At 36.8% G+C, this 24,160-nt stretch overlaps 1 protein-coding gene across 2 annotated transcripts in view; it reads right to left on the bottom strand.

Moving 5' to 3' along the window:
• CDKE;1 (cyclin-dependent kinase E;1) overlaps positions 1-16,092 on the bottom strand; it is a 56,681-nt gene extending 40,589 nt beyond the window's left edge. For both annotated transcript variants that reach the window (XM_089987856.1, XM_089987857.1), the window contains exons 1-9: positions 15,730-16,092; positions 14,449-14,559; positions 13,694-13,797; positions 13,447-13,489; positions 13,191-13,289; positions 1,362-1,431; positions 419-513; positions 217-250; positions 55-139 (exon numbers count right to left, since the gene is read on the bottom strand). In XM_089987856.1, coding sequence (XP_089843982.1) covers positions 55-139; positions 217-250; positions 419-513; positions 1,362-1,431; positions 13,191-13,289; positions 13,447-13,489; positions 13,694-13,797; positions 14,449-14,559; positions 15,730-15,933 — 845 coding nt within the window. In that variant the 5' untranslated portion in view covers positions 15,934-16,092. The remainder of the gene's footprint in view (positions 1-54; positions 140-216; positions 251-418; positions 514-1,361; positions 1,432-13,190; positions 13,290-13,446; positions 13,490-13,693; positions 13,798-14,448; positions 14,560-15,729) is intronic.
• Between the last annotated feature and the right edge of the window lie 8,068 nt (positions 16,093-24,160).

Here is a 24,160-nt window from a genome sequence, read left to right as displayed (position 1 = left end):
TATAAATTCCTAAAGTAGCAAAGTCCAAGATATATTTTTCATAGTAAAACATACTATTTACGCCCTTGAATATGTTGGTGATCTTGTTGCCAATGAGGAAGATGTACAAGGTTAGGCCATCTTTCTGGGGTGGGATGACCTGTAACAAGAATAATTGGACATTGTTATACATGCAATGAAAAGACAAGGCAAGTAGGGCAAGCTAACTTATGCTACCTAACACCTTGAATATCTTGTCCAGTTGATCAACCTGCAAGAGACAAAATGAATACATGTGATATGTAACAACTAGAAATGCAACCACTAGCATTAAAAAAGCAGGAAAAAGTAGAAAAGATAGAGTAAAAACAATTAATCAAGTCAAAGAAAAAAGTGAACCCTGAAAAAATGGAAAATACAAGTTAAGCAACTATAATACCTGGAAAGGGTTAGGTGTCGATTTACTTTCCACTCCTTGAAACAGTGGCTTTAAAGTCAGCAGTTCCGCAAAAATGCATCCGACGGCCCACATATCTGACCTTAGTTAAGGATCCTCCACAAACACAATGGAATCCCAACATAATGGCTTCCAAAAGATCCAAAATTTGCACGTTATAACAAAATAATTATAATCAGATGAAAAACCAAACTCATAAATGTCACGAAGTGGCACGGGACCCAAGACACCAAAAAATAAAATAAAAATAATAATGATTTAACTAACACAAACAAAATACAAATGCATTAACATGATACATTTGGCTAGACCCAACAAACAACACATAATAAGGAACAAGATAAAAACATAAAAATAAATAAATATTTTATTAATCAAAAACATATATTACAAGGCAACCTCACTACAATCAGTCACATACACACACTTAACTACCCATCAGTCTCTCACCAAACACTTACACACACTCACCTTTATATAAGAGAGAAAGAGAATAAAAGATGGAAGAGGACTAGCCTAATGGCTAGTTGAAGATGGTCCAACGGCTAGTTGGACCTCCTCCAACTAGCCGTTAGGCCTAGTCTCAATGGCTAGTTTGGTCAATCTATTTTGACCAAAAAAAATACAAATAAAAATATAAATATAAATACAAAATTTAGTCATTTAAGTAATGACTAAAATTATAAGAAATAAACTACCTATTCTACCCTTAAGAGTATGCATTAAGCATATGTAGTCTACCTAAACTAAAGATTAAACATCCAATATGTATACCAAAGATGTGCCTTAAATACAAAAGGGAATACAGAAGAACTAAAAGAAAAAGGATATAAAAAAGATAAAACAAGTACATCTAAGTATACTTTGATATACATACCAGACAATACATACATCTTAACAATAAAGACAATTTTTTACAGGATACCCACAGCACTTGTGTAGTGCTTGGCCCCAAGAAGCAGCTCAGGTGCACGATACCAAATAGTTACAACTACCTGCAAAACCAAGCGTCTTTGAACTATCAAACCATACAACAAACTACCAGAAAAATTACAATCATCATGCACCACATTCAGAAATATTTGGTGCAAGACATCCCCAACACAAAAGAAGAACTGCCCATGGCAAGCAATATAAGAAATATTAAATATTAACCTTGTTAAAAGCTAGATGGCTCATTTTTAGCCATTCTTGAGGGGAGAGAAAAGGAAGAAGATATGATTCCTTGGAGTTCAGTCGGCTGAACATCAAATTATCGAATAAGAGATCCAAGCAAAAGCCTTTTTAATGCAATTATTGGTTAGCTTCTGACCCATGAATTATTTTAAATTTAAATTTTCTTTGCCATTTAATTTTCAGCAGACTTTACAAAATGCTGATACTTGTAAAAAGCTACTACATACCCATTGATTATGAGGAATTTCACAGTGAAAACCATAGGGGCAAGGAGTTCTAAACTTTTATGACACTTTCAGTGTTGTGAGAGGCGTACGCCTCAGTACCTGAAGCGTACGCCTCAGAGGCGAGGCACACGCTCAAAGTACTGAGGCGTTGCTGTGATGCGCCCCTCATCAACCTCCGACCAGTTGTGACCACCGACCACCGAAGTTGCTGTGCTGCAGCTGCTGCTCAGTCTTCTCCGACCACCGGACGACCAGCATATCCCTCGCTTCCGTACCAGCTGGGCGCATGGTCCTCTTACTGCCTCCCCTCCCACCGCTTCACTTCCATACCAGTTGTGAGAGGCGTACGCCTCAGTACCTGAGGTGTACGCCTCAGAGGCGAAGCGCAGGCTCAACGCCTCGCTTCGCCTCATCGCATTTAACAACCTTGGACACTTTTACTAAAATCTAGGTTAGGCAAAAATACAATCATGTTTCTCAAGTCATACAGAGAAGTTATAATATCCTTACTGTTTATACTCTCAAAAGAACAGAGTGATCTTAGTTTTCTTTTCCTATTTCCGTTCATCAAGACAAGCTAGTAAAAGTTTAAGAGAATGAATCCAATGAAACTTTCAGGAGGACCAAATCCTCACACATTTCGTTACTAGAACACAATCAGCCATATCGATTTTGTAGTCCATCAGAATCTATGCATTCAATTACTTCAAAAGTGCAAATCAGTTAAAAGCAAGAAATCCACATCTGGTTAAAGGGTCCACAACATCATGTTAATATATATATATATATATATATATATATATATATATCATGGGTTTTTTTGGTCAGTTCACTTAATGTAATAGGAACAACCTAGTAGAGGCTGTATAGATAAGTCTTTTATTTTCTGTAATTTTCCTTTTTTAGTTTTATCTTTTTCAGTCAAGATGACTGATGGGAACAGTCCAACTAGCTGTTGGACTGCTCCCAACTGTCATAAATGTGACAGTTGGGAGGCAGTCCAATGCTTGTTTGACTGCCTCCCTTTTGTCCCTTATTTGGCTCTATAAATAGAGCTCTCCCTTGTATTATGATATGTGTTTCTACGCATTTTTTTGGTTGAATACATATTATATTTTTTACATTGTGTTTTCTTTGTGATTTGTATTTGGTGATTATCTTCTTTGTGAGATTGTAATAGGTCCATTAGTGGCCCTTTTTGTATTTGTGCTCTCTTGTAGTCTTTAGTGGCATTCTATTGTATTTGTATTTGTTCATTTCATGGTATTAGAGCCTAGGGCTCTTGTGCTTGAAAGACATCTTGATCTTGATCCCTTTGTGGTGGTGGCCATCTTGAAGTCTTCTTCCTCACTGTGATTGCCATCATGGGTGAAAGAGAATCTTCTTCTGCCATCTCCTAAAAGCTTAACGAAGGCAATTATTTGATGTGGGCTACCACCATGGAAAACCACATCAAAGAGAAAAGGTTGTGGGGTTTTGTTAGTGAAACCACTACCGAACCCCAACTAAAGCTAACAAGAGCAGGAGATCAAATTAAAGCTTTCTGAAAAAGAAAAAGAAAAGAAAAGACTCTACAAGAATATCAAGAAAGAATGGAGGATTAGGAGGCTAATAATGTTCAAATACTCTCATGGTTCATGAATGCCATGGAGTTCAAGATCGCTACCAACATTATCAAATTCAATAAAGAATATGATGTGAGTGTTTTTAAAGAGCACGTTCATTCAAAAGGACATGACTCGGTTATATTATTTCTAAGATAAAGTGCATGATACCAAACAAGGAGATAAAAGTGTAAGGAATTTTTATGGTTTCTTATCTCCCATATGGGATGAATTGGCTATTCTAGAACCTAAATGGGAAGGCTCAACAATTGAAATGAAGCAAATGCAAGTAGAGAGAATTTTTTTTCTCCTTATATGGCCTTAGATCGAAATTTGAGCAAGTAGGTCATCTTTTCTCCATAGAACTTCTGCTCCTTCTATAAGTGAGGCTCTTGCCCAAGTGTGTCAAGTGAAAACTTGATTTGGGATGCAAAAGACTAGTGATGAGATCCTTACAGTATCAAGAACCAAAAACTGTAAAAAACTATAAACCTCCTAACTTTGAGAGAAAATACAATGGAGGAGGAAGAAAAATCATTTGTCGCTTTTGTAATGAACCGGGGCACATAAGACCGGATTGTCCAAAACTCAAAAGAAAGGTGGTTGCGCTGAGTGAAGAACCTCCAAAAACATGAAGAAACAAGAAAATGAGGCAACTTCAATGATTTGAAGATCACCCAAATTGTGGAGGCTGTTTGACAAATCCTAAAAGTCACTACTACATTCGGTGCCACAGTATCTTCCTCTTCTATTCTAAGTAAGTTCTTTTGGATTTTGGATTTAAAGCCTCTTTTCATAACACATAATGAATCTTTACTTTTCTATTGCACCAATTCGTATTTTTCATGTGTGTCAACCGCCGATGAAACTTATTTAAATGTGAAAAGTATAAGAAATTTAAAAAAAAAAATCAAATGAATCAAAGAATTTTTCTTGTTTCAAATGTTAGTTGTTCCAAAACTTAATTTAAATCTTTTTTCGGTCTTTTTGTCATCTAAGGCTTGTTGAGTGTAGGAATTTCAGTCTGGGAAGCTGATTGGGCAAGGTCATAGAAGAGGAGACCCTTACTATATGAATTTTTTGTCTTTCTAAATAATCTTTTTATAATTATGCTAAAGAGGTAGGCTTAAACCTTTGGCATAGGCCTCTAGGAGATCCAAGTATATCCAAACTATCTCTTTTTTTCGTTTTGAAAAAATCTTGTAAGGAAAAAGACTATGTATGTAATGATTGTATATTGAAAAAATGAAAATGTTTCATTCTAGTCTAGAACTTCTTTACAACAACAACAACAACTACGCCTTCATCCCAAACAATTGGGGTCGGCGATATGAACCAACAAAGAAAATCATTCTAGGTCTTCCATATGAATCCTTCTCCTCCAATCATTTTTATCCAATGCCATGTCCTCGGTGAGGTTCAAAACATTCATATCCTTTCTTATCATCTTCATCCAAGTCTTCCTAGGCCTACCCCGACCTCTTTTAACTAATATATTTTTCCATTTCTCCATCCTTCTAACTGGAGCATCATTAGGCCTTCGCCGAATATGTCCAAACCACCGTAAACGATTCTCTCTCATCTTATTTTCAATGGGTGCAACGCCTACCTTCTTACGTATTTCCTCGTTCTGAATCTTATCTTTTATTGTATTTTCACACATCCATCTAAGCATACGCATCTCAGCTACACTCATTTTTTGAATATGATATCTCTTGGCAGCCCAACATTTTGTACCATATAGTAAAGTGGGCCTAATAGTCGTCCTATAAAACTTTCTCTTCAACCGCAATGGTATTCTACGATCGCACAACACTCCAGTTGCATTTTTCCATTTCATTCACCCAACCTTTATCCTATTATTTACATCTCCATCAATTTCTCCATACTTTTGAATGATAAATCCAAAATATTTGATACAATCACTTCACTACGCTCCCATCACTACTTCATTGCTTACTAAACCGGTATGTCTAGAACTTCTTTATCTAATGAAATTTTTTAATTGGTGCATTTAGATGTGTGGGGGTCCAGATCCCGTTATGTCAAAAGATGGTTTATCATATTATGTTACATTTATATATGATTTTAGTAGACATACTTGGATCTACTTCCTTAGATTCAAATATGAAGTGTTTTCATATTTTAAAGATTTTCATATTCTTGTAAAAAATTAATTTAAAACAAATATTAAGATCTTTCACTCTGATTTAGGGAGAGAATTTTTTTCAAATGAATTTCAAACTTATCTAAAAAACAATGGTATTTTAAACCAAAAGTCGTGTCCCAGGATCCCCTCAACAAAATAGAATTGTCGAGAGAAAACATCGTCATATTTTTGAAACTACTAGGACTTTACTTATTTCAAAAGAATTTTCAAAAAAGTTTTGGGCCGAAACAACTCTTACCATGGTTTATTTAATAAATAGAATGCCTTCTCAAATCTTAGAAAACAAGTCTCCAATTGAAAAGCTTTTAAAAACTCTTTCCGATTTGAAAAGATTAAGGGTTTTTTGATGTAAATGCTTTATGCTTCTTGAAAAATATGATAAACTCTCTCCCAAAGCTATTGAATATGTATTTTTTGGATATGTCGATAACCAAAAAAAGGCTATCGGTGTTATGATTTAAAAAATGACAAACTTTATGTGTCTAAGAATGTTACTTTTCTTGAAAAAAGAAAAAGGGTTTGATCTTGAAAAATCTAAGGAAGAATCCGAGTATGCCTTTTTTGACTTGTTGCCTAAGTCAAATGTTAAGATTGATGATTGTGAAAATAATGATAATTAAGTTAGTGATACTACTGAATTGAGAGATGAATCAAGCATTGGAAGATAACCTATTCATGATCTTATACATTACTCTAGACGTGGTAATGGGGAGCATCCATATGCACTTAAAAAATATAGTCAACTGCTTGATATAGTGCCTTCGTAAAGCTTTATATGAGCTTAAACAAGCCCCTAAAGCATGGTATGATCAATTCAATAGGACTGTGTAAAATTTTGGATTTAAATCATGTTATATTGACATTGCTTTGTTTATAAGATCTACAAATTCTACGATTGTCATTTTGCTTCTATATGTTGATGATATGATCATCACTGAAAGTGATAAGAAGGGAGTTGAAAAAATTAAAATTATGCTTAAGAAAACTTTTGATATAATTGACCTTGGTTTCTTGAGATATTTCTTAGGTATCAAAGTAGCCTATTCGCCAAGAAGATATATCTTGTCTCAAATAAAGTTTACAGTTGATATTGTTGTACGTTCGGAGATCACAGACGAGAAATTTGCTACCACTCCTAAAGTGATTAATCCTAAAATGAGAGCTAAAGACGAAGTCTTATTGGATGATCCAACTCTTTATAGGCAGCTTATTGGATAACTAATGTATTTATCTATTACTAAACCGGATATTGCGCATGCACTGCATACTGCAAGTTAATTTCAGCATGTGCCTACTTGGGTTCACATAAGTGTTGTGTGAATAGTTTGATACATTAAAAACACTATATCTAAAGATCTATTTTTATCCTCTTCCTCATTATTAAATCATAATGCATATACTGATTCTGACTGGGGAGAAGATCCCAATAACTGGCACTCAACTATGGGTTTTTATGTATTCTTAAGTGATTCTCTTATATCCTGGAGGTGTAAAAAGCAGTTGAAGGTGTCGTTGTCCTTCACAGAAGTTGAAAATAGGGTGATGACTACAACAACCGAGGTCATGTGGTTGCGGTCTTTATTTACAGATATGGGAGTTGATGTCTCGAAACTTTTAAAGCTATGTTGTGATAACAAAAGTATCATATATATAGCCAGCCAGCAATTATGCATTCCATGAACGAAGAACATCAAAATGAATTGTCACTATGTTCAAGAAGAACACTTGAAGGAGACGATTGATTTATCATACTTTCCGTCTGAATTTCAGATTGCGGATTTCTTCACCAAGGCTCTTCCCCTACCACGTTTTATTTTTCTTCTTAACAAACTTTTGGTGATCTCATCGTAAGTTTGAGGAAGAGTATTAAAATATGTTGTATGGATATCAATGTTGTTGAAAACACACCTCAAGGTGAAAAAGTGTGACTTGCCTTAAGGCAAGAGGCTTTTCGCCTTGAGGCGCAACTATGCCTGAGGTGTGTGCCTCATACGCCTTGAGGCGCACGCCTCATTTGACATTAAAAAAAAAATTTAAACAAAAGGGGGGGAGGGAGGCCTGGTGTTAGGGCAACCCCCCTCCCTTTAGATCCCCAACCCTCGTCCTTTTCACCATCAGCGACTGCTACCACCGGTGGCAGGTACTCTCTCTCTCTCTCTCTCTCTCTCTCTCTCTCTCTCTCCTTCTTCTTCCCTCCTTTTTCTTCTTCCCTTCCTCTGTTGCCGCTTCTTCTTCTTTCCTCTTTTTTCTTCTTCCCTTCCTTTGTTGTTGCTTCTTCTTTTCTCCTTTTTTTTCTTCTTCTTTTTCTTCCCTCCTCCTTTTCTTCTTCCTCTTCCCTCATTTTTCTTCTTCTTTCCTCTTTTTTTCTTCTCCTTTTTCTTTTGTTCTTTTTCTTCCCTCTAACTTTTTCTTCTTTCCTTCCTCTATTGTCGCTTCTTTTTCTTTCCTCCTTTTTTTCCTTCTTCCTTTGTTCCTCTTCTTTTTCTTCCCTCATCCTCCTTTTCTTCTTCTTCTTCCCTTTCTCTGTTGTCACTTCTTTCCGCTTCCTTTTTTCTTCTTTTTTTCTCTATGTAATTAATTGGTGGTGCATGTGATTATGTATATACATGTAATTGACTTTGTATGTGTTGGTTTTTGTATAGATTGTGTTTATCAAATTGTGAATGTTAGTTTGTGTCATTATTTTAAAATAATTTTTTGATAGGCGAACATGCATGTAATTGAATGTCTATGTGTAGGTTTGTACATGTACGTAACTACCTATGTCACACGGACTCTTCTAACAGGGCACCGCACACGCACCCAGGTAGGTGCGACACTTGGACACAACTTCCTTTGTGTTAGGTGAAGTCAACCACACCGAGGTCCATTTTTATCCTTAAAATTGTTAAAAATTATATATATATATATATATATATATATGTATATATATCCTCCCCGCACCTAAGTTTTTTTAAAGTGTCGCATCGCCGCATCCACACCCGCACTCGCACCTATGTGACATAGATAACTACATATAAAGATTGTGTATGTACATGCAATCTATTGTGTATGTGTAGGTTTGTAATTTGGTATTTAAGATTGTTAATGTGATTTGTGACTTTTAGTTTGTGTTAAAATGATATATATGATTATGACATGATGTTGAGAAATTTAATTGTTAATGCTTTTATTACTTAATTTTTTCATTGAATGCTCAAATTTTATTTGTTAGAAACTTAGATAGATCAAGTTGTTGCATTCATGTTACTTTTACATGTTATTTTCATATTCAGTATTTATTTGATATTTCTTATTTCTTATTGGTTGTTACTTCATGAATAAAGTATTTTTTATTTATTTATATTTTTAGATATTTTTTAAGTTTAAAAAAAATTGAGGCTTACGCTTAACGCCTCGCTTCAGTTTTTGGTGGAGCACCTCGCAATGCCTCAATGCTTTTCACAACATTGATGGATATAAATATATATCAGATATACATATCATAGTCAATTGTATCATTACGGGTAATTTCTTGGCAAGGGTATTTCTCGAAGAGATTTTCGAAAGTTGGTAAATCGGGGAATATCTCGGCAATATATAAAAATTTAAATAAATTTTAAAAAAAAAAGTAAAATACAGAAAATAGAAAAATAAAAGAAAACTAAGATAAAGACCTTAAAATAGACAAGATAATTTGATAAATGAGCAACTAAGTTAGCAACTAACAACTAACAAACAATACCGAGCCGGTCGAGGTCCTCATCTGTTCCTTAAAAAACCTTTAAACCCCTTAAAACACGTTTCTACTTTTATTTTCTATTTTACCCTTTAAAACTTTTTAAACCCCCACATTTTAAAGTTTTGAATAATTCCAAAAATGCCCTTTTTAAAAAACATTCCTTAATGACACTCGATTTGGGGATTTTCTCAAATCTCACCCAATAGTTGAGATTTTTTGGAAATCATTCTGTTTTATTAATAGAAAGTAATAGTATTTTTATTTTAAATCCTCTATTTTTCATATTTTTTGAAAACAATATCTTTTGAAAAAAAACACAAAATTTGCAAAACTCATGGATTTGATTTGGTTTTTGAACCAAATCAAACCAAGTTTTGAGGCCAAGGTTGCTTTTAAATAAAAAAATTTCAGTGATTTTTCCAAATTTGTATCTTTAATAAATTTGTGTTTTTTTTAAAGCAAAATCTGAAAACAGACGCAGTTTTTTGTAGCGATATTTATTGCGAGAAATATAACTTGCTGAAATTTATCGCGATATTTTCAATATATCGGTGACTCTGATACATATATATACATGTATAACATGGGTTTTTTGGTCATTTCACTTAATGTAATAGGGACAGCCTAGTAGGGGCTGTATAGATTTTTAAGTCTTTTATTATCTTTTTCAGTCAACATGACTGTTGGGAACAGTCCAACTAGCTGTTGGACTGCTCCCAACGGTCATAAATGTGACCATTGGAGGCAATCCAATGGCTGTTGGACTGCCTCCCTCTTGTCTCTTATTTGTTTCTATAAATAGAGCTCTCCCTTTTATTATGATATGTTTTTCTAAGCATTTTTATGATTCAATACATATTATATTTTTTACATTGTGTTTTCTTTGTGATTGGTGTTTGGTGATTATCTCCTTTATGAGATTGCAATTGGTCCATTAGTGGCCCTTTTTGTATTTGTGCTCTCTTGTAGCCCTTAGTGACATTCTATTGTATTTGTATTTGTATTTGTATTTGTATTTGTTCATTTCACATCATCCCTAGAGAACTGCTCATCAATATAAGTAGGGGTGGCAAAACCTGACACGACCCGCCAACCCAACTCTTAGGTGGGTTTGGGTTGGGCTTAAGCCAACCCGTTTAATAAACGGGTCGACCCGCCTAACCCGTTTATTAAACGGGTCGGGTTCGGGTTGGGGTATGCCGACCCGCCAACCCGGCTGACCCGTTTAATAAACGGGTTAGGCGGGCGGGTCAACCTGCCAACCCGCCAACCCGACCCGTCAACTCGTCGACCCGCCAACCCGACCCGTCAACCTGACCCGCGAACTTGAGAACCCGTTTACCCGACCCAACCCATTTATTAAATGGGTTGGCGGGTCGTGTCGGGTTACCCGTTTATTAAACGGGCCGGGTTCGTGTTTGCCACAGCCGACCCGTTTAATAAACGGGTCGGGTTCGGGTTGAGGTATGTTGACCCGCCAACCCGACACGATTGCCACCCCTAAATATAAGCAAACTCTCTCTCTACATGATTCGCCAACATGCATCTCTCCCAATCTCAAGTTGGTGTCAATTGTTGCAAAGCAAACTAAATTGGAAAAAGCAGAAAAATGCTTAACATTGAAGAGCTACAAGGTTGGGGCCAATGGTTGCAATGTGAAAGGTCCAACAAAAGACTCAACCACTTCCCCTTCTCTTTTTAATGACAAGTAAACTTTCATTAAAAGAAAAATGGTGCTCCCCGTCATGAGAGACCACCAAGGGAGACCAGAGAGCACAGGGTTTTGTTTTTGTTTTTTATGACGAGGAAACCTAGCTGAGAACCGGGTCACCAGAGAGAGCACATATATTACTGATATCTAAAAGTATTGTTAACAATATTAAGATGATATGATAAAAATGATTAAATAGGTAAAACACCACAATATTTTTAAACCATCAGAAAATTAGAAATATCACATCATTATCATGATATTTCTAAATTGGTTAAGTGATTTCACAAACCAGGTTTTCTATTGTTTGCCAAAACCAAGTTTTTGGCATCAAAATGGAGCCAAAAACCTGGTTTTGGTATTCTAATTGGGTTTTCACTTGGTTTTGGCTGTCAACCAAATGGGACATAAACAATTGACAATTGGATAGAGAACAAAAAACTGAAATTTAATGAAGTATCAATTTAATTTTCTCATAAAAAAACCAAGGTTAGATGAAATTTTCATCCTTCAGGCCCAACAAACAAGCCACCAATTCTATAATATCCTTTCAAGAAAGATATCCTAGAGGCCATTCTTGTATATCAAAGACTTGTAATAAATGAGCATCTAAAATTTCAGCAATGTAAATGAGCTATCAGTACAATTCCAGGATGTAGTTTGGGAATCTTCTTTTATCATTTTTTGTTTCTTTTTGTTTTTTATGCCTTACTCTTTTGATTGCTTTTTCTTGTCTTCAATCTTATCTGAATTTTTCTTACGTCTTTCCTTTTCCAAGCTCTTTCCCTCCATTCTTTTCTCATTCATCAGAATGAATATAATTCTCACTAGTGTGTCAAATCAAGCCCTTTCAATGTTAAACCCTTCAGCATGCTTAGTTTGTTGAACTGAAACCTGACCCTATGGAATCAAAAGTTTGTTCAGATTGATAGCAACTAAATCCCACAAAAACAAAAGGAAAGGGCATTTTCAGCTAAAACTTGAAAAATGCCCTTCAATCATTTATGTGAAATACAGTGGAACACTTTCACGTATTTCTAAAAGTCTTCTCAATTCTGTGCATTAGGCTTTCATTTGCTCAAATCAATCATGCTGTTAATTACTGAATGAAATAAGACATAAAGAGAAAGGCATGACCAAACCATGTTACCAAAAGCTTCTTGTTATATGGAGAAGCTCGCTTCGGAAGCAGGAAACTCCTCGCTTCCACGAAACTAGGGGAAGCATTGGGAAACCACTCTAAATATGGAAAACCCACTTCCTTTTATTGAGAAGTCTGCTTCCTCACTCGCTACCTAAATTGATTTCCAAAGTGTTTTCCTCTCGCTTTTTCTTGCTCCCCCTCCTCACTTCCTATGTTTTTCATATTAAAAATAACACATTTTTTTATAACAAGCCCTCATGCTGATTCTGTATTGCTTTCTACTTGTTTTCATGCTATTTTTTATTTGGTTCCGCTCCTGCTTCATATTGCTTCTTATGTGTTTCCTTTTTGTTTTTCATGTGCTTCCAATATTGCTTCACAACAGTATCCTGCTTCATAGTACTTTTTAACACTTGCTTCCTTGCTTCTGCTTCACTTCTCTTTTCTCGTATCTATTTGTTGCCTGGTAACTATGGCCAAGCAGTTGGTTCACCAGTTCTTGTTGTAGAGGGTTATAAGAGATACCATGCAGATCATGCAACTGATATACCAGAATCTCTTTTTTCTTCAAGAATAGATATACCAAAACATCATGAACAATCTCAACATCTCTATATAATAAAAGACATGAAAGTAAGAATGCCGAACAAGCAGCAGGAAAAAAGAAAAGAATTCAATGAGCATAGGGATATGGAGTTCTTAGAAGAAAAGTGACTTGTTATAGAATGGTTAATTCCCCAAAAACACGTTGTTTAGAAAAACTAAGCAGTCGAAACTAAAGCACAACCTAACATGTTAAGACTCGGACATATTTGGAATCAAGAATGCTCTCTCAACAAACAGATATGGTCGTAGCACATGGGGATACAGTTACTCTAGCGGGGTTTTCCTATCAAGACTAGCCCACAATGGAAAACTGTACAGGAGTAGAATGGGTTATCCATCTAGTTGCCCAAAATACAACTACACAGAATGAAATGGACCTATATATAGTTCCTCACCCCATTCTCAAACAAAGGCTTTAACGGAGCTTGATATATTCTTGCAAGCCCAAAATCAGCAATTTTAACAACTCCATGTTCTTCTCCCTCCCCCATAACCTGGTCCATGAAAGTCCAATTAGAAAATGGCACAAGGCATGTGTGTGTATGAGAGAGAGAAAGAGGAAAAAAGATAATGAATCGAAGGAAACATTAATGATCAATCTGTAGATCAATGAACTTGAGATAGTTGCACCACCACATTTGAAAATCATACCAGGATATTAGATGGCTTAAGATCTCGATGTATGATCCAGTTGCTGCATAAAAATTATTTTAGTAAACAAAGTTGGAACATGATTGAAAAATACATACAAATCAAAGGTAATTTTGCAACTTATAGCCAATCAGAATATCTTTTAACTTAATGAAATTTATGCCAATGGATATGGTTTTAAGGGCACAATGGAGAGTAATAAAAACATGTTTAGATAACTTGAAAAACAAAACAATATCTCTAGTACCTGTGAAGATAGTTTAGTCCATTAAGCAACTGCCAGAGCAACGATTTGACTGTGTATTGATTGATAGAATGGTTGACTTTTTCTCTGTGGTGCCTAATGATTTCCTGCAAGAAGCAAAACAAATAGGTGACTAAGATGAGAAGCTTCTCTATATCAGAGCATTAACACTAGCATTGTTCTAAAACATCTGTCTTCTCAAGAACACCTCAGACATTAACTTTGTCTTATCCTTGGCAATTTTAGAGCTTCACATATCAAGGATTAAATATTTGGCAACCCCCTTGCTTGATGCCATCGACCTAGCTCTCTAAGTTGAAGAACATGCTTAGAAGATTCCAAATTTTTGGGCTATCAAGATCTTGATAAATTGATTCTACTTGCTTTGTTTGAATTCCAACTCCATTGATCTGCTTCAAATGGCATAAGTGACAATCTGTCAACCTTCCTCCCACATAACAACTTCATGCATATGACATTTGTAATCTTAATAAAATCTTTGTTTTTCTAATAAAATCTTCATTTTTCCTTCATTAGAGCTACCATGACAGGGGAAAGGAAATCATTCAGTTGAAATGCTGCATTTATTTGGAACCATGTTCAGGGGAATGGAATAATTTTTATCCAAGATATTAAATCTCAAACTGATTTTTCATTTATTTCAATAAAAAGAAGGATGATATAACAGACAAGAAAATAAACCAAATACCAAAAAAAAAAAAAAATACAAGAAACACATAGCACTGGAAAGTACTTACGTAGAGATCATGCTCAGCATAGTCGAATGCGAGATATAAGGACATGTCAGCATGATTAATGTGCACATTTACAAGCTTGACCACATTTTCATGGGAAATTTCCCTAAGCAACTGCATCACCAGCATAGTAGAAAGTTAGAAATTTTGTTTAATTTAAATGACAACATAACAAACAAGAAACACACAAGATCAAGAGAAAGTCTCACATGATTATTACACTACAAAACGTCCCTTGAACCTCAAAAAAACAACATCAGCAAAAAATAAAGCTGTGTTTGCAAAACAAGGAAATGCAAGGCATTTTTTTAAGTAACGTAATGATCTGGATTGTCAAACAGCTGGTAGCATATTCTCTCCTTTACCCAATTCATGCTCCCAGTTAGATATTTAGATGGGACTTAGCTCCAATACTGAGTCCTTGAAACTTTAAGTCTACCCGTTTGCATTAGCTATAGATGAAGCGATATATAGCGGATACTGTTTGTAGATGGTAAACACTCGGAATTCAACCCAAAGAAAATTATCTGAGTACGACAAAAATAGGAAAACAAGTCGGATCGGTAAACGGTAACTAGCAAAAAACAACACAGAGCACAAGACTGAACCACTTGTTAAAAGTTGGTGTTGCGAGAGACTGTTAACAGTACCTACTAAATTCCGATCGAGATCAAGACATCCAGAACACATAGCCTCATGTAAACTTGACAATGTCGGAGAAAAAATTAAGCCACAATAACCGAATCAGCAATTTCAACCTACCAAAAACAATCTAATTTATAACATTTGAATCCAAATAACTCTACGAATTTTCATCCGATGCATCAACACAAAAACCCTTAAACCCCCTCCTAAAAGGGTGCCTTCTCTACATCAATTTTTAACAGACAAATGAGTTAAAACTGCAAAGTCATAACGTGGAATTGAATCAAAATTCCTCCCCATTCAATCGGCACAGATCGCAGCAACCAAAAGGCGGCACAAATCAACAGCCACGTTCCGGGCGATATACAGCTTATCACCAACAACAGACAATTTTCCTTCTCCTCAATCTCTTTGAGGATGATGGTACGCGCATTTCATTCTCAGTAACATCAATCGTACGTGGGTCCTATTACCGAATTCCAACCATGAAACCACCAAAAAACACAGTCAAGTTTCCTCCGATCACATTGAGAAAGAAAAGGAGGGTTTCTCGGAACGGGCAGGGAAAGAAACCGCGTAAAATCGAGCCCAATCGGTGAAAACAGCCGCGAAAGGAACTAGGGAGGAGCTGGGGGTTACCATGATCTCGCGGATGGCGGTGGGGGAGACGCCATCACCGTCCTTGGATGTCTTGAACTTCTTGATGGCGATGCACTTCCCGCGGTTGCTCTGCAGCTTGCTCCTGGCGAGGAAGACGAGCCCATACGTCCCCTCGCCGATCTTTCCCACGAGGTCGTACTGCTGCAGCCACGCCGGCCGGTTGCCCCTCCCCGCCTCGCCCATCTTCCCAACCAAATACAACCCCCTTCTTTCTCTCTCTTGTCTCTGGAAAATCCCCCAAGAACAAAAAAAGGAAAAAGGCTATTGTATTGCAGAGATCGATCGCGGGAGGGAGGAAGGAACCGGGGAAGACGTACCGGTTTGGTTTTTGCCTTTGGCCGTGGAATTGAAGTGTTTCTGCTTGAGTGCACGTCTCCGCAGTTGCTGAAGGGATTAGTGCCTGCCGTGTTGGACCGCTTCTTAGCCGTCCATCTCCCCTGCGTTGCATTAGTAGTTCAGGACTAGGATGTCAATGGATCAGGTTTTACTCGGACCCGACCCGCACCAAACCCTATAGGATCAGGGAAGGTCCGATTAGAATTCGTGTCAGACCCTTTGGGTGTGATTAGTATATCGAACCAGGTATGGTTTGTGAAATTTCATACCAGACATGGGTCCGGCCCAAGTTTTGATTAAAATCCATGATTTTTTCTTATGATGAGGAACCATTGCCGATAACCGGGTTACTTAGTTGGCTCACCTCTGCGAGGTAAACCTCGGGCGGGTGGGGTTATCAACATCGAAGCCCACCACTTAAAGACATTGGAACACCTTGTGGGAGTTGAACCCAGGACAAGAGGTAGGCACCTTCTCACCAAGCTTACTGCCAAAATGAAGTGGTAAGTGAAAATTCATGATTTTTTTTTATGTAAAAGAGATAACAAATTGTAATTTTGGTTCATGTAATTCTTATAGGACATGTGTATGGTTTTATCAAACAATGACCATACTATACAACAAAAATGATGTGTTTCTCGAAAAACCTATAATTTTTTAATATTCGTCTGAAGTTCAAATCACAAATGTTTATCATTAAAAAAATCATTGTAACTTTCACATTAAACCTCTTGAGGATCGCATGATATATCAGTACGTCCTCCGAGTATCGCACCTCTCACTTAAATGTAGATTCACATGATTTGTTTTTTGCCAACCTCATAAAGTTCTTATAACCATATTTGTGAACCTTCTATTGAACTAATACCTCAAAATGTCGCAAATATTTTACTAAACTTACATGTATAACATGAAATTCATGAAATATGGTATGAACCTCATATTAATATATCATAGCTTTCAAATAATTCACTAAATTCACATGCATAGTAGGAAGCTCGCATAACCATATCTATAAACTTTCTAGTTGAAACATCACAAACTAACATTGCATATATAATACAAAGTTCACATAGAAACATGTGGATCTCAATTAAGCAACTCAAGAAGATCCACAAATAAGGAGCGATCTTCGCAACTTTTTGGCATGTGAATTTTCTTACATTCGCATGCTTACTGAATAATATATAAAGTTATTTTTTATTCATTTTATTTATTTTTATCATTTATTTTTGGAAGAAACCTAATATTTTTTTCTCTAGAATCCTTAGCATTTTTTCTCACATTATAGCAAATTTCATAAAATTGCAATGATTTTCGTGAAATTTTTTGTTGCATTTCGATGAGGTTTTGGTATCTTTCGCAGTGACTTCCCGAGTTAGGTAGAAAGGTTAGCATTTAATAGCCCCGTGCATATTTATGTTTGGTTATTTAATATTTGTCATCAAATTTATTGTTTAAGATTTACAATGTTTAAGGTTTATATATATATATATATATATATATATATATATATATATATGTTGTAGATAATTTATGTTTGTTTGCTTGTCCTCTAATTAATATTCATTGTTTTTATTCTTTAGATGTCTCTCTCTTTATTCTTCTCTATATCTTCTTTGTCTCTCTTCTCTCTATGATCCACATGAAGCCAAACATCCCTAGGTTAGTCATTCATCCCTTCCAATAGCCAAAGCTCTTTTTTTACCCTTGGCTTGCTGCAGAATGCTTTCATTACCCGTGAAAGCTAACATTGGAGCACTGTCAGTCGTGGTTTTGTTGATCAATCATCCTCCTATCTTTGTCTCAAGTATTTATACACTCTTTAGACCCTTATCATATCTTAAGATCAATCACTAACCTTCTATAAAGTTGCTTAATTCGTCTAGACCAAGGTCGCACCCGAAAGAGCAGTGCAGTTCTATTATACAACTTGTTTTGCCTTTTGTAATCTCCTGCACATACCTTGACCAAACCTGGACTTATAGACCCCTTTAGAACCTCCCCAGACCTCTTACATAACTCCTGAAATTAGTATGAGTCCTAGCTAAGACTCTACCCATGTTCGGGGCCCAAAATACCAAAATTGAAATTAGTTTTTCCTTTTTGACCTCATCAGCCTCCCCAACTACCCAACATGACCTCTTTGAACCCTAGAATCTATATCAAACCCTAACATACATTCATAAGTCCCTCTAGAAGCCCTAGACTGGGTCTTTTTAGATTTGGATTTACATATCAAGCTCAGTTTTGACCTACTCAATTTAATTGTTTGACCCTATTTTTCTTATGCCTCCCAAATCATTGAGATGTATTGCAGCATAGATTATGGAGTTGAAGGTAGTGGCCACAACAGGTGGTATCAGAGTAGGGTGTCTCCAAAGTGTATCACAACCCAAGACACGTCAATTGACGTGTTGTTAAAATTGTGCATGAACCTAACTGCAAGTGTTGATCGAATCTACGTGGGAAGTTGACCTAATATACATGGGAAGTTGTGGGCTGAATTTAAAGATTTATTTGGAGTTTAAACACTTGTCACAAGATTCTTGTGACGTGCGAAAGATTGTGATGCAATAGAAGTCATCACTATCGATGAATGGTATGCACATAACATGCATCAATAGTTAAAACACTTATAGTGGAAACTGCGAGAAGAAATCCTCTGGATGGGTTTTGAATCACTACCGATGAATGGTGTGTACATGAATGGTACAAATCCTAATAGAGGTCAGTGATCGTAGATCTTCGCACTCCTTCCTATGGCATAACACTCTTACAGGAATCGACTGAGTATATGCGCATGAGCAATGCATACTCAACAAAGTGTATCCACAGTTCTTGTACACACAACTCTACTGCAAGCTACTTGAGACAATGGCATTTGGAGGCTCTTATCTCTATATCATTGTGTTCATGGGTTGACTATCCCACTAGCAAAACAATTATCAGAGGTGATTCCTTTCCTGGCATTATCGTTGTCAATGCCCCAACAACATATCATAAACCAGGTGTAGGTCCAACCAGGTTGGCAGCTGAACCAACCTGCATCACATGGCTGCCACTCTGAGGATAAGAACCAAGATTCTTAGAGTATCATGCATGTGGAGAAGGACACTCATATGCTAAGTAAGGAAGCACCATTATGTGTAGCAGAAGAGTCGAGATCTCTACTGATCGAGTGCATCCTTGAATATAGTAGAGATATGATCTCGTGAGAGGAAGAGAAAGAGAGGTTACGAGAAAACTTCAATTTGATTTCATTCCAGTAAAGGAGTACATCATACCTTTATTTATAGATGAAATAATTGAGATAAAGTCACTATTTAATCACATAAGGCATAAAGAGTTCTACCATGAAACAAGAACTAGACTAGAGAAAGGATTATAGAGTCATGTCTCTGTCATGGCTCTTACTCTAATTAGAAGTTTTAATTAAAACTAACTTGAGAAAACATGATTAGATTGTTATTCTAACCTTATGACAAAACATAATTTAAAAAAAGAGATCTCAAGCCTAGAGGCACATTCTTAAGTTCGCTATCTTTAGAACTTCAATTGCCCCACTTCGAGAAGTCCGAAGAAGCAAAAAGGGGTTTGTTGCGACTGAGTTCCCAAGATACAACTAGGCTTGAACCTCAAGAGAGTCACTGCTTCGCAAGGACAGATGATCTCTACCACACTTGTACTCTGCAAGCTAAATCAAGAAGAAGAAAGAAGAAAATTGGAGAGTCAGAAAATTCTTGTTTTTCAAAAGACGAAAATAAAAGATATTTATAGACTTTTAGAGAGGCCAAAACGTTTTGCGATAAATGAGATTAATGGCCATAAATTTGACTGATTGAAAAAGGACAAAAAGGTACCTGAACGATCACCCACCTTTGACTGTCAATCAAAGGCCTTCAAAACCATCCAACAATCACAATGCAACATTAACTCATTATACATGCAACTTAAAGCCTTTCAAACGGCCAGATAACTCAAAACCGAAAAGGCAAAACGGACATTTGCACCTCGCACCGCTGTGAAGTGCGCCATCAAAATGTCACATTGTGCCTCAAGCGCCCTTGTACACGCGCACGCACGAATGGCACGTTCGTACGCCCGCAAGCCACCCAAAGACACAAAGCTTACCAAAGTAAAGAATAGAGAACAAAGCCTGTATTTAAACCACTAGAAAAAATTTCTCTTAGATATGAGACTAAACTTTTTAAAGCACTTTTGTGGAAAGAAATCACCAATTTTAAAACTTTTATAACATAGATTCTCTCTAATCACCTTTCTGGAAGGTGGAAGAATCCTTTATAAAGGTGGGGACATCCTACCATGGACTTCTTAATTAACGCCTTCTTATGTGGGCCTTGACAGCTAGCTCTCCCAGTTTCTAACTTGGCCAAGTGTCATGCTCTTTTTCTTATAGTATGAACATGTGTTCATTAGCTCTTTTACACGTGAAGATGACACCACAGTTGTCACATCACCCTTATGGGTGTCACCTAGGTCTGGATGGCCCTAACTGCATGCAGAGAAAGGCGTGTGGATCTTGGAGCTCACTGAAATTCAGGTCATAACACCATTCACTTAGACTACCAAGGAAGTGACATTCTCAAGGTTGAAAACAAAATAGGTTCGCCCATTCGTCATATTGGCTCTTCAAATTTTCAACATTCAAGCACTTGATTTTCTATGAATGACATGTTGCATGTTCGTATCGTCACCAAGAACTTATTTTTAGTGAGCAAATTTACCAAAGACAATAATGGGTTTTCTGAATTTCACTGACATATGTGTTGTTAAGGATTGCCAGACAGGGACAACTCTCATGCAAGGATAAAGTGAGGATGGTCTGTACCAAATAAATCCCAGGAGTAGGCATCAAAATAAGGCTCACGATACTAAGTTCAAGACTTATACAAGGGAAAGAGTATCCATCAATAAGCAACATAATAGCTCCACCAATAGAACCATTTTGGTTGGGAATCGAGGCCTATAGACTCGAAAAAAGTAGAAATCAGACTAAACACCAGAAGTAACGACTCTTTCTTTTGAGAGGGAATAAACTCCTCACCTTTGACGAAGCACTACTGAATTTTTGACATCATGAGGTGGGTCCACTTTTACAATGCCTTTTAAATCCTACTTCACTTGTACGGTCGACATTCACTGTACTAATATGGTTGTGGGTCAAGGTCACAAGCCAAAGGCGCTTGCATCTGGACACTAATCCTATGGATAAGGCTCAGGCAGGCTTATGGAGAATGAGGTATAGTCGACCTGAACTGGTTGATTCTAAGGTGGGCGATAAGCTGCAGATCTAGCTCCTCTTATATATGACATTCTTGTAGACTCGGGCATCCTTCTTATCTTATTATGAAGAGACTCATTAAATAGTTTGGATTTCGATTCTACAATAAGCTTGAAAATTTGGTTTGTGTTGTATGCCAGAAAGGTAAGAGCCACAACTTACCCTTCAAACAAGTTGATTAAAATATTAGTGGGCCATCAGATTTAATCTTTTCTAATGTTTAGGGTCTTGCCCCTATTGTTTCTTCAAAAGGACATAGATATTATGTCCATTTCGTCGATGCTTATTCTCGATTCACTTGGGTTTATGTCATAGCTCAAAAATCTAATGTGGTGTCGATTTTTCAAGCTTCCAAAAATTATGTTGAACACAACATTTGGGAGAAAAATAAAAAATTTGCAGTGTGATTGGGGAGGTGGATATCACAATGTTTCCAAAGTTCTCAAATCATATGGTATTAATCATAGGCTATCTTGTCCACATACACATGAGCAAAACAGACTTGTTGAATGAAAACATTGTCATACGGTGGAGACTGTCCTCACTTTAATGGCTCATTCAAATGTTTCCTTCAAGTAATGAGATTATGCTTTTTTAATTGCCATATACTTGATAAATAGGATGTTGATTCCTTTTATGGCCAACAAGTCCTTGTATCAAGTGCTATTTGGTAAACCCCTTGACTACAAGTTCCTTAAGGCATTCCGATGTGTATGCTGCCCAAGTACTAGGGTCTATAATCCCCACAAAATGGCCTTTATAAGTGTTGAATGTAACTTCTTAGGGTACAACCCAAACCACAAAGGATACCATTGCCTTAGATCTGATAATGGAAAAATTATAGCTTCTTGACATGTGATATTCGATGAAAATAGATTTTCATGTCTAACTCCCTCTCTTAAACCTGACCAAAGGCCTGGTCCTACGGTCCAACAACCCCTTCTTATTGTGCCTTCTCCCTTGGTTGCATCTAACCCTCAACCAACTAGCTCGCCTCTCTCACCTACCCCTATGCTTAATCATTCTCCACCCATGTCCATGACTAGCACTAGTTCACACGAGTCAAGCTCATTGCCCCCTCCCCATCATCTCCTATTACTTCTATCAAATCCAGCATACCCCTCCTTGTGGACCTCAACCCCATTCTCCAACTTCCCAATTCTGACCCACATCTGGGTCACACTCACTCTATGGTAACTTGGTCTCAAGATTGTACCCTAAAACCCAGGCTTTTCAACTATACCAAATATTTGTTACCTATAGCTCTCGTGACTGAACTCCAAACTGATCCCAAACCCACATCGTTAACCAAGGCCAATAAGCATGCTCACTAGTTGCAGGCCATGCAAGCCGAGTTCAATGCTCTTATACAAAAAGAGACTTTGTCACTTGTTACTTCCCAACCAAACCAAAATGTAGTAAAGTGTAAGTAGATTTTTAAGGTCAATAAGAGGGCAGATGAAACCTTAGAATGGTACAAGGCCTGCTTAGTGGCCAAGGAGGTTAATCAAGATGAAGGTGTCAATTATTTTGAGACATTTAACATCGTTATCAAGTCTCCCTCTATCCATATTGTGCCCTCTAATGCCACATCTCTAGGGTGGTTGATTCAACAACTTGTTTCTTCATGAACGTCTCGGTTGTGTATATGAGCCAACCACCAGGGTTTGTTGATTCTCGGTACCCATATCATGTCTATAATCTCAACAGGACACTTTACAGACTTAAACAGGCTCCATGAGCTTGGTTTCATAGAGAAACCTCTCTATTTGTTTGGGCCTCCAATGGGCATCTCATGCATTTTCTTATATATGTTGACAATATTATCATCACGGGAAGTTTTTCAACAGAGATTCAATGTCTTATTCACACGTTGGGATAAGAATTTGCACTGAAGGACCTAAGACAACTAAATTTCTTTCTTGGAATTGAAATTCTACATCTTCCTCAAGGATTTTTATTAAGTCAGCAGAAATATATTGCAGACATTCTTATTTGAGCATCTATGGCTGACACTAAACCAATTACTACAACTATGTCTTTTAGTCTCAAGCTCAACACTATTGATGATTGTGAACATGTGGATACAACGGGGGTTTGACAAATATTTGGTTTTTGAAATGGATCCAAATTAGTTGAAGAAGATGTGGGATCTCAGCTTTGCAAGTTGAACGCCTTTCCTTCTTCGATGAGAAGGGATCAACCTTGCCAAGAATATCGGCTCCCTTCAATCTTGGCTTTAGCATGCTGCACCACATACGTGAATGCTGAAAAAAAAGGCCAACTTGATGGTGTAGAGAGACCACCAGGGCTTAAAAAAATCTAAAACAAACAATATGATATCTGTTAGACAAATCCACATGTAGATTAAATAAAACAACAAAGAAAACAAAGTAAACACATGTACGATAAGGAACATGCAAAGCTTTAACTAGGAAAAAGGCTTTGAAGAGGCATGGCGAGACAAGGATCTAGATCTAGGGGTAGGGTTCAAACTCCATGTATTGGTGGACAAGTGTAAACACCAAAATTTTATGATGCCCAATTACTAACATCTTTCAAAACAAGTGTTTGCTAGTACCCAACAGAAATCGGATACCCCTCACACTCGGATGACAAAAAAGATTTTGCCGTCTATCTAGAGGATAACTTTTTGCACTGCCAACCATTACGGGATGGTAGAATGGAGCACAATTTGATAATGAGGACGACAAAATGAAAGTATCATCTGCTATAGGATGACATAGTTGTTTCGCCATCTGTTGCATC

Source organism: Nuphar pumila, chromosome 14, assembly GCF_984573655.1.
Source record: "Nuphar pumila chromosome 14, dmNupPumi1.hap1.1, whole genome shotgun sequence".
Taxonomy (NCBI): Eukaryota; Viridiplantae; Streptophyta; class Magnoliopsida; order Nymphaeales; family Nymphaeaceae; genus Nuphar; species Nuphar pumila.
This window is presented reverse-complemented; position numbering and strand designations above follow the sequence as displayed.